Below are 11,931 nucleotides of genomic sequence, written 5' to 3'. Positions count from 1 at the left end.
CCCCACACCACACACACACACACACACACACACACACACACACACACACGCGCACACCACACACGCCACAACCCCATACACGCTTGCCACACACCCTAAACAGACAGTTACAGTTCACTATATCCAGTCTGAACAGAAGAGTTTGTGTGATTTCAAGTGCAGCCTGATTGAAAAAGACTCACACAGGGCGCCGTTACTTCTGCCGTTTGAAACAACCCTCAACTTCCCTTCCGCAAAACTCGCTTCTCAACTTCAAAGCGGGTTTGCGTTTGAAGACGTTTGAAGCTGCGCTAGTCGACCGGGCTTAATCAGCGCTAGCATCCCCGCTCTGTTGAACTCCAGTGCTCTCAGCGTCAGGGTGACATCAGGGTGACACCCCGGCGGACACAGGAAGGAAGCTGCCACCTGCTGCTACCGGTGTCCCCAGACAAGACAGACAGACAGACAGGCTGAACACAGACAGACAGATAGACAGTCTAAAGACAGACAGAAGTAAATAGTGAGGAGAGAAGGTGGGGAGAGAGAGAGAGGAGAGAGAGAGAGAGAGAGAGAGAGAGAGAGAGAGTAGATGGATGCAGGGCCTTGTTCAGATATGGGTCTGTCTGTGGGAGGACATAAGGAGGTAGGACATAAGGGAGGTATAGGAGGGAGGCAGAAGTAGCGCACCAGGCCAAGGTTAGTCTATGTGTAGCATCTAGAGCCCCTACCTGGGGGCTGCAGTTGAGACAGAAGTTTCTAGAACACTGTTTCCTTGACCGATGAAGAGAAAAACACGTTACAGCGGTCAGTAAGAATCACAACCAGAACGTTCCACGCCCGCCCTCCCTCTCCATCTGTCTCTCTTCCTCTCTCTCTCTCTCCCTCCCTCCCTCCCTCTCTCTCCCTCCCTCCCCCCCACTCTCTCTTCCTCTATCCCTCTCTCTCTCCCGCCCGCCATCCCTCTCTCTCTCTCTCTCTCTCTCCCCCTCCCTCTCTCTCTCCCTCCCTCCCACTCTCTCTTCCTCTCTCTCTCTCTCCCCCTCCCTCTCTCTCTCCCTCCTTCCTTCCCTCCCTCCCACTCTCTCTCTTCCTCTCTGGCCTACAAACAGACTGAGCAGCTTACATCAAGCTTCTAACATTGATGTCATCAATACACAAACGCTGTCTCTCTCTCACACACACACACACACACACACACACACACACACACACACACACACACTCACTTGGACACACCCTCCCCGCCCCTGCCACCCCACCCTTCTCCTCCTCCTCTCCCCTTTCAATGCGGCCTGCTTGGCAGAACTGCGGGGGTTGCTATGGGGACGGGATTCTTTCCCTGGTTAATGATTGTGGAGTGATGGTGGGGGGTCACTCTGTCACATCGGGCCTGATCTGGGGAGACATGGACAATATCCTCACACACACACACACGCCGTCAGCCACCCAATACACTCACTCACACACGCCACACACACACACACATTCCAGTTACAAACACACACATCACTATACCCTCCACTAATGAACACACACAAACACACACACACACATTCTCACTCACACACCCAAGCTCCACTCCTAGCAGAGGCACTCAGGGCTGTCCCCCCCGCCCCCCCCCCCCCCCACAGGCACCCCACCCAGCCCCTCGTCCCGCCCTCTCCCACACAAACTCTCTCCCCCCGTCAGAGCAGAACCGCACGGCGCCGGACCCTCCCCTCCCCCCCTCCAGACCGGCCCCGCCCTGCCAGCGCACACAGTTCCCAGATCCTCTCCGCCTGCCTCCATCACCCCTCTCCCCTGCACCCCCCCCCCCCCCCCAGCCACCCACCCACACACACACACATACACACACACACATAGTTACGTTCCTCAGAATCCTCTAGCCAACAGCTCAGCGTCCCCTCCCAAGTAAACCTTCCACAGGCTGATAATATCACTGTATGTGTACTGTGTGTGTGTACTGTGTGTGTGTGTGTACTGTGTGTGTACTGTGTGTGTGTACTGTGTGTGTGTACTGTGTGTGTGTGTGTGTGTACTGTGTGTGTGTGTGTGTGTGTGTGTGTGTGTGTGTGTGTGTGTGTGTGTGTGTGTGTGTGTGTGTGTGTGTGTGTGTGTGTGTGTGTAGCCACTGTTCTTTTTGAAGCCGTCCCCATCTGGCATAGGACAAGCGAGTAGGAGGCCTAGACAGACAGACAGACAGACAGACAGACAGACAGACGAGTGTAAATCTCCTGTCTGTCCATCTCCCCCTCTCTCCTCCTCCATGCAGGAGTCTCACACACAGGGTGACAGCAGGGCAACAAGAGACAAGCGACCCTCCGGGTGAAGAGACCAGAGGAGAGCCGTTGGAGTATGAGAGGTGGGTTCACCTCAGGCCACCACACCGCCGCCTACATCTGTCTGTGTGCGTGACTGACACCCATGTTCTCATCTGATATCTCCCCTCCAGCGTCGCACTGTAGCTGATGTGTGGTGACTGGTTTAGCACCGACTGGAAAACGAGCATCACCCAGGTGGCTTTACTATTATTATTATTATTAATACTCCTACTACTAATAATAATAATAATAATAACAATAACAGCAATAATAATACTAATAATTATAATTTGGATTATTACTATTAATATTGTTGTTATCACAATTGTTATTATTATGTAATATTAATTATAATTAAAACTATGTGAATAATATCTCTAACATTATTGATGATAATATGAATAGGAATAGGCAAGCCTAATAATAGTTATTAGCTTCATCATGCCTGACTCTGGTCTCTGATCCTCCAGGGCATGGCCATGCTGGGGGAGTGGGAGAAGATGACCAGCTCCATCATCAGAAGGGACAGAGGACGTTCTTCCTGTCCCAGCTGGAGCTAGAGGACCCAGCCTGCCTTCGTCCCCGTCCGTCCTCACCTCCATCCAACACCGTCTGGGTTTGGTGCCTCTCCCGCCCCGGGGACGAGGTCCAGCTGCAGCACATGATTCGGTCAGAGGGGGTGACGATATGCAGGACCCGCACGGCTATAGGAGCAGGAAGCGAGCGGGGAAGACCATCTCTCACCCTGGTCAAGTCACAGCTTCCACTAAATTCCCATTTTGGCAGAAGACTTCAGTCGATTAGGGCCAAGTCCTCATGTCACCTGAGCACTTCCTTTGGGGCATTGGGGCTTCAAAGAAGTGAACTCAATAATGCTGCCTGAACGGAATGTGCACTTCACTACTTAAGAGATAATCTGTATTAAATAAACACATAAGCCTTTCAATTTGTATATAGCCTCACATATAGCCTATAGCCTATCATTTATGTATAACCATGTGTACAGCCTTACAATTTAACTTCTACCGTCTTTTTACATTTTGATTATGTTTAACTAGCTTCCTCCGATGCTTCTTTATAATGCGTGCGCTCACGCCATCAACTGAGTGAAATTCCTTGTATGTGAAAATGTACTTGGCATATAAACAGCAGTGTGCTTGTGCCAGCCATGCAGCAGGCCTGCTTTAAGCAGCCAGTAAAACGCGTCCAGCCCATTGTTATGATGAACGCGGACGCTGCGCTGGAGCCAGAGTGGACCCCAGGTTCACATAAACCAACACTAACAAGCCTCTGGTCCTCAGCGTGGCCGGACGACCTCGCCAAGGGCTCACTTCTCACGATCCAACATTCAAGATTCTCTTTGATTTGTCTCATGTGATGTACGGTGTACAGTCACAGTGGAATGTTGCCACCATCCAAGATTATGCTAGTTTCAGATCAACTCCAATCCTCAATTTACAAATAACAAATTTACAAATTACACAAGAAGTACCATATATATACACTATATGATAGAAATATAAGATTGATACTGGTCTGGATGGGTCCATGCTATATATGGATATGAATAAATGAATAACTGAGGTGGGGGTAATCCCGGGGGTGGGGGGTATATTGACATTTGCATGCGCATGTGTGGTTCTGTTATACACTAGATATTCTGATCCACTAGATAGAGTGGTACTGTACTTGTAGTGGTGCTATACGTTAGATACAGTCATTCAGGAGAGTGGCTGTTCCCGTGCCAGGTGGAGATGTTCCCCGTCAGGATGCTCTCAATCATGGATGAGTAGAAGCTCTGTCAGATCTGGTGGGACGCTCTGAATTTCCTCAGTTATCTGAGGTGGGTCAGTCTCTGACATGCTTTCCTCACCACAGTGTCCATGTGTGTTGACCATGTCAGGTCCTTGGTGATCTGGACGCCAAGGTACTCTTAACTGTCCACTTTCTCTACAGGGGTCCTGTTGATGATTAGAGGGGTGTAGTTCCTCTCCTGCTTCCTTCCTAAATCCACCAACATCTCCTTGGTCTTTCTGACGTTCAGATGGAGGTTGTTTTCCTGACCCCACTGGGTCAGGAGCCTCACCTCCTCCAGGTAGGCCCTCACATCATTACTGGAGATCAGGCCTACCACTGCTGTGTCATCGCCAAACTTAACGATGGCGTTGGAGTCGAAGGTGGCTGTACAGTCGTGCGTGTACAGGGAGTACAGTAGTGGGGACAGGACACAGCCCTGGGGGACCCTGGTGTTGAGCGTGAGGGAGGATGAGGTGTGGTTGCCTATCTTCACCACCTGGGGTCTGTCTGACAGGAAGTCCAGGATCCACTTGCAGAGGGCGTCGTTTTGCCCCAGTCTGGGTGGGGTTAGTGTTGAAAGCTGAACTGTAATCAGTGAACAGCAGTCTCACACACCCCAACATGTTCCCCTTGCTCTTGTCCAGGTGGGATAGGGTGTGGAGGATGTGAGTTATTGCATCTTCTGTGGATCTGTTGGGTCAGCATGTGAACTGTAGGGGGTCTAGTGTGGTGGGCAGTGAGGAGCAGCTCCTTGACCAGCTTCTCAAAACACTTCATCACAACGGAGGTGAGAGCTACCTGGCGGTCACTGAGGCAGGCTGGTCTCGGCTCCTTCGGTTCGGGGATGATGGAGGACTTCTTCAAGTCTGTGGGGACGATGGACAGGGCCAGGGACAGGTCGAATATCCAGTTGGTCGGCGCACGCCTTGAGGACCCGCCCTGCAATACCGTCTGGTCCCGCGGCTTTCCTGGTGTTCACCTGTCTCAACACCCTTCTGGCGTTGTGTTCAGAGAGTGAGGGCTCTCCTCTGCCTCAGGTGCAGTGGCCGTCTGGCCGTTGTTGGTCTCAACGCGGGCAGAGAAAGTGTTGAGGCTGTTCAGGAGAGCAGCGTCTACACCTCCTGAGGAGGATGGAGACCCCTTATAATCAGTCATGGTCTTTAATCCCTGACACACACTTCTGAGGTCGCCTTGTTTGAATTTTAATTCCATCTTGTATGCCCTTCTTATTTCTCCTAACCCTAATTTCTCCTATCTTCTCCTCTCAATCTCCACTCCTCCTCTCCTGTCTAAATCTCCATTTCTCCTCACTTCTCAATCTCCACTTCCCTTCTCCACTTCTCATCTCTCCTTTCAATCTCCACTTATCTTCTCCCCTCTTCTCCAACTCCACTTCCCTTCTCCTTTCTTCTCCACCCTGAGCACATAAAGCCTTTAATGTTTTATTACTCAACGTTAGCAGACCATAAAAAAACTGGGCTAGCCTAACCCTGCTCTGTGCTTATCGCACAGGAGAACGCATACTGTACTTCTCTCTCTCTCTGTTAGTGTGTGTCCGTGTGTGTGTGTGTGTGTGTGTGTGTGTGTGTGTGTGTGTGTGTGTGTGTGAACACAGGAAGAGCAACACCTTGACCATGTCTGTCTGTCTCTCTCTTCCATGACCTCACACTGTCACACTGCATCCAGAGATTCAGAGCTCCTTCCCTCCTCTCTCAGTACCTGCACTCAGCTCACCCAGGGAAGGTTTACATGGGAACACTGTCGCCCTTGCAACGTGACAGTAGTGGGACAGGAGCCAGACAGAGACAGTGTTGGAGTATGTAGGCATACAGATGGCGGCTGGGCTGGGTTAGGCTGGGTTATTCTGGGCTAGGTAAGGCTACTGGGCTAGGCTAGGCTAGGCTACACTGGGCTAGGCTAGGCTACACTGGGCTAGGCTAGGCTACTCTGGTCTAGGCTAGGCTACTCGGGGCTAGGCTAGGCTACACTGGGCTAGGCTAGGCTACTCTGGGCTAGGCTAGGCTACACTGGGCTAGGCTAGGCTACTCTGGGCTAGGCTAGGCTACACTGGGCTAGGCTAGGCTGGGCTGGGCTGGCAGTAGGTATTTGAGAGTCTTGGGAAGTGAGTTATTTTACATACAGAGATCCTCTCCCTCCCTCCTCTCATGTCTATGTTGGGGAGGGGGAGGGCGGTTGAGCGAGGGGCGTGTCAGGGATGAAGGCAAGGCAGAGGAAGAGTGCGTCAACAATACTCGTTCCTCTCCTCACACACACAGAACCAGCCATTGCCCAGTCCAGCCCAGGCCGTGTCGGGCCGGGCCAGCCCTACCTCGCCTAGCCTGGAAGCCAAACTCATCGTGAAAAGAAAAAAAACATCAATTTTCGTGATGAGTCTGGCTTACAGACTATAGCTAGCCTACCATAGCCCAGGTCTGTCCAGACATGCCCAGACTTGCTTAGGCTTACCCAGACTTGTTGCACCAGCCCAGAACTGCCCAGCCCTGCCTAGCCCAACCTAGCTGTGCGTAGTCCACACCTGTCCAGACTAGACCAGTCCTACCCAGCCAAATCCCGGCTTGCCAAATCAAATCAAACTTTAATCGTATAGTGCATTTCATACACAGAGGCAACACAATGCACAGAGAGCAATGTGGGGGATGGACATAGGCCAGCCCAACTAGTCTGGGCCAGCCCAGCCCAGACCCGACCTGCTTCTCTTAATAAATACAGCCCTGGACCTAAAAATAGCCCCCCCCCCACACACACTGCTTGGAAAAAGACGCTGTGACACGCTTGATACCCACCCCCCCCACTGCTCCACCCTCATCTCTCACTGCACTAACTCCGCCCCCCATCCCCGACACCCTCACCATGTGCCCCCCAACTCACCTATTAACCCTGTGCATGTGTATGCGTGTGTGTGTGTGTGTGTATGTGTGTGTGATCAAAATCTATCACCGCCGTCCTACACCTAAACACACACACACACACACACACACACACACAGTGGACTGGACACAGTACTGGACATGAGCACACAGTCCCTGTCTCTTCTGCCCTGTCTCCCTGGCACCTCCCTAAGGGTGGAGTTGGGGTGTTGACACAAACATATGCACACAAGCACAACACAAACACACTCCGGAGATGGACATTGCATTCACCCAGTTTGCCTAAAGCTAGTCCTCTGCTGTTAATCATTGCCTACCGTCTGGCACACCCTGGGCTGAGCACGCGTGCGTACACACACACACACACACACACACACACGCACACACACACACACACACACACACCCTTTAAATGACAAGGCCTCTCCCTCCTTGCTGTTCACCAAAAGTATTAGGGCAGGCAGCTCCTGGGGCGGCTACTGCCCTGCCCTGGAATGTGTCACCGGCCCTGCTTACAGATTAGGATACACCTCCAGAGCTGGGCTAATCCAGCGCGCGCACACACACACACACACACGCACGCACACACACACGCACACACACACGCACACACTAATCATTTATTTATGTCCACATAATGAAACAATGCATACAGGGACACAAATACTAAAGGCACAGATTAGTCTACACTCACAATTAAAGGAGTAGTAAAGGGAAAATGCATGTTTAGCCCTGTTTTAAGTTTACTTATGATAATATACAATGGTTCAGATCAAAACGTTGACAAAACTAGCACTTTTGAGAAAGTCTGATAATTGCTCTACCACCGTTTAGGTCATGTGGATGTGGATGGGCACCTTCAAAAATCATTCAAAAAACATGTTAAACTCTCAATTTCAAAGACAAGAAACTAGGGATGTGCGCAGCGACTATTTTCACTGATGACTAGACGGTGGTTTTGTAACCGATTACACGACTAGTCTAATAACAGGATTCCCAAGTTTCTACAACAAGTGCTAGTTAGAAAAATTGAGGATTTTTCTCAAACTACACAAGCTAAGATGCATGACTATTCTTGATGTTTCCCAACCACTCAGCGGCAGCCAATTTGCATGCGTTGCGCAGGGCTGTCACACACTGTTTGCCAGTGCAAAACAGTAGTTCAGCCTGTCCTTACAGCTTATTACTTAGCAAATATATAAATGTGATTTATTTTGTTTAATTGAAGAAGAGTAGACTAGCCTATAGCCTGTAATGTTTCAGTAGGATAAAACTAGATTTCACATAAAGACCGCGGATGTCAGAGAGGGCAATAACGTTCGAAGGCATATTTATTCAAACATTGGCCACAAAGAATGATGCAAATAATAAAGTGAAAGAAATAATAGACATCCGTGCAAAAAATAGCCTAGACGAATTGTACATTTAAGAAAGTGTTATAGGCTATATAATGTTTTATATGGACCTGCGTGTCTGCAATAAAGTTCCTATATCTTTCTAACCAACATTCAGCGGAAGCCAATTTTCACTCGTTGCGCATCTCGCTCCAAGTCTGGTTTGGCTAATTAAAACACGGGGTAGTGTGACAATTGCTTGGATGTATACTAGTATACAATCTATGTTTTGGTCTGCCTCCTTCAGAGTTCAAATCGGCAATTAGGCTGTGAAAGCGAGCGCGCCTCTTGGAATCTAGTCATATTGTTGCACAGATTTCCGTCACGTCTTGACTTTCACAAACCAAATGATTAGGCTACATTAATTAATATGAGCACACTTTAGTGGCAATGTGCCATGCAACCCTGATCATTGAATAGAATAAGTTAAATTACTATAATATTAAAGACCGCGGATGTCAGACGATAGGCTACGTATTACGCGTATAGGCGCCAAATCCGGAGCTCCCATACAAAAGGAACCCAGCATAAACAATAGGGATTGCGCAGATGAATGAATGAGTTGACTTATTATTTAAGTCTTTTTATGAATATTTTTATTCTTATCTAATTCTATTAGGCTATATTTCGTTTAATCAACTATTATTTCTTAAACGACTAGCAAAAGCTGCGCCGTTTAGTTGTTTAAACGACTAGTCGCGCACATCGCTACAAGAAACTCACCGAGGTGTTAGTTGGCGTTCTGACATATAATTCGCCATAAAGTAAGATTCTAGTTCATCTGGAAATGCTTTTTTAAATATTGAGCATAGAACTATTTAGTCGCAGCACATACGTGTGTAAACTTCCGCAAACTAGGTAGCCTAGCAACATAAACAATAACAATAGCTACCGTAAGTAGTTCCGCTTCCTGAATCCCCTCTGCGGATTGATCTACACATCTACAACAGTCGCTTCAATACAAGTCAATGGATTTCATAAAATGATCAATAAAACCCTACAGGATTCATACTTTGCGGCGAATTTGATGTCAGAACACCAACGGACACCAATTACCCCCTCAGTTAGCTTCTTGTCTTTGAAATCGAGAGTTTAACATGTTTTTGAATGATTTTTCAAGGTGCCCATCCACATCCATTGTATGACCTAAACGGTGGTAGAGCAATTATCAGACTTTCTCAAAAGTGCTAGTTTTGTCAACGTTTTGATCTGAACCATTGTATATGATCATAAGTAACCTTAAAACAGGGCTAAACATGCATTTTCCCTTTACTACTCCTTTAACATGGGCAATGTCTGACACATACATGGCTAGCCTACAAGTAGCAACGTCTCCGCCATATATGGCGGCTGCCAATAATTGCAGAGACAGAGCACACACACCGACACACACTACCAGAATAGGGTGATTTGTGGCATCAGTAAGCAAGGTGGCACATTCTCATCACAACCTGACCTAAGGGAAGAGCAATTCACTACTCATAACTGTATGATGTAGTAACCTATGTCACAAATATAGACAGACAAGGCAGATAATCATCATACCATAAATTATCTACAAAGGTAGCCTACATGACAAGGCAGCAGGTTTTCCATGTCCCTAGCTGAACCTGGGTTTCACTCGTTTCTACTGCAGGCTACGTGGGGACGACGAAAAACTGATGCCCAGTTACTGGCCCCTCAGAGGATGCACGGTGGCCCTAGACACCGGGGGGGCGGGGGGGTCGCTCGAGGCACTACACCCGGCTCGTTCCCCTAGTTCTGACGAGAGAGCGAGCTGCTGCCCCTTTAAAAACTAAGATGGTGTCCTGCTAGATGTCCTGCTAGATTTGAGCGTTTCCTTCCTACCCGCATCTCGTAGCTCACAGTCAAAGTACGTACTCAAAAAGCCCGTAGTACCCTCAGCTCGCACAGGGGCAGAGAGAGGGCAAGAGAGAGAGAGAGGGCAAGAGAGAGAGAGAGAGAGGGGTGGAGAGAGAGAGAGAGAGGGGTGGAGAGAGAGAGGGGGAGAGGGAGAGAGAGAGGGGGAGAGAGAGAGAGGGAGAGAGCGGAGGAGAGAGAGACAGACAGAGAGAGGATGGTGGACAGTCTCAGAGCAGAATACCTCCATACAACCAACCCCGTCTCGGTTTCCACAACCAGCGCATTCGTTTCGACTGACAACCGGAGAGAAAGGCAGGCAACTGAACAGAGGCTGTGTTGAGAAGCTAGCTAGTAGCTAGGCTAGTAGGTAGCGAAGCAGTTCTCTTTGGCGGCAGGCAGTCATCACTAGCTAGCTGGCTAGCAATCGGGTGCTATGTGATAGCTATTCACAGTCAGTTATCTAGCCTAGCTAGCTAGTTGCTCACTGAATAGCCTAGTAACCACAGAAGACAGTCATGCCCTTCTTCTAAATTGGCACATGTTGAGTTACCGATACCATCTCGCGGAGTGACTGCCATCCGACAGTAACGTTAGTTCACCGGACAGGGTAACGCTGTCAATTATTTAACAGCCAGGTCGGACTTACTTTCTTTTTACGAGTCTCCGTGTGCATCTCGGTAGCTAAGCGGGTTCAGCGGTGGAGGGGTGGAGTAGAGGGGGGTTGATCGGGGAAAGGGTGTAGCGAGCTATTTGAATAATAGTGATCTTGTGGACAGTTTTCCACCTTTCGATTCACTTATTGGGAGGAAGTCTCTCGTTCGCCTCTTCAGGTTATTCTCTCAGAGCATATCCCCCCGAATGTCGACGGTTTTTCTTTGCCTTCCCCCGAGTCTGTCGGTGTGTTGTTGCCGTGTACAGGGCTGGGCTCTCTCTCTCGGCTTCTCCTCCGCCTCTCCCTCTTGCCTGTGACCCCACCCTGCGTCCCCACCCCTCAACTCTGTCAATCAGCAGCTATGCAGCCAGCCGCAGAGAGCAGCCCGACCCTGCAGCAACGCCAAACTAGCCCCCAAAACAGCACCGCACTGGAAATTCGCATGCATTTTGTCCGACATGCTCCGTGTGCTCTATTTAGCAGCCAGGGAAACCGGACCAACACACCCATCTCACCTAACCCTAATGACGTCAAGTTCCAGGCTAATTGAGGACACTGGCTCGGGAGGCTTCGGATTAGAGCGTAGCTACGTGTTTTTATTATTGCAATAGCTTTACAGTACCGTGGCTTTTGCATTCATTTTACATTAAAGGAAGAAATGCATGGATATCATATATTATGTTAATTGCGCTGGGGTGGGTGTGACAGATGGCCGCTCGACCACACCCTCTCTTATATCATGGCGGTGTTGGGTGTGGCACAAAACCACACACAAAATTCTTAAAGGGGTACAATATTTTACCCATATTGTAAATGAGCTGTCTAGCTAAGAATGATTTTCTGGGCTGGGATTCTGCAGTTATTTTGAATACCCTATTGCTTTTCAGTATCCGCTTGCGATGCACATAGGATTATGGTGTAATATGACCTAAAGTTACTTCAGGCAGATCTTTCAGGCATGTTGTCAAACCAAATAATATGATACCTACATAAGATACGTGATCTTCCTCTGACTACAGTTGGCGGTGCTGTCTGCT

The 11,931-nt window shown here is 49.1% G+C and overlaps 1 protein-coding gene across 1 annotated transcript in view; it reads right to left on the bottom strand.

Moving 5' to 3' along the window:
- klf8 (Kruppel like factor 8) overlaps window positions 1-2,814 on the bottom strand; it is a gene marked incomplete at its 5' end in the record, with an annotated part of 10,463 nt that extends 7,649 nt beyond the window's left edge. Inside the window, one exon of the mRNA XM_084451120.1 lies at window positions 2,751-2,814. Within this exon, the coding sequence (XP_084307246.1) occupies window positions 2,751-2,814 (64 nt within the window). The remainder of the gene's footprint in view (window positions 1-2,750) is intronic.
- Between the last annotated feature and the right edge of the window lie 9,117 nt (window positions 2,815-11,931).

Source organism: Borostomias antarcticus, assembly GCF_949987555.1.
Source record: "Borostomias antarcticus genome assembly, chromosome: 1".
In the NCBI taxonomy this organism is placed as follows: Eukaryota; Metazoa; Chordata; class Actinopteri; order Stomiiformes; family Stomiidae; genus Borostomias; species Borostomias antarcticus.
Note: the sequence above shows the minus strand (reverse complement) of the source record. Positions and strands in the feature narration are given on the sequence as shown.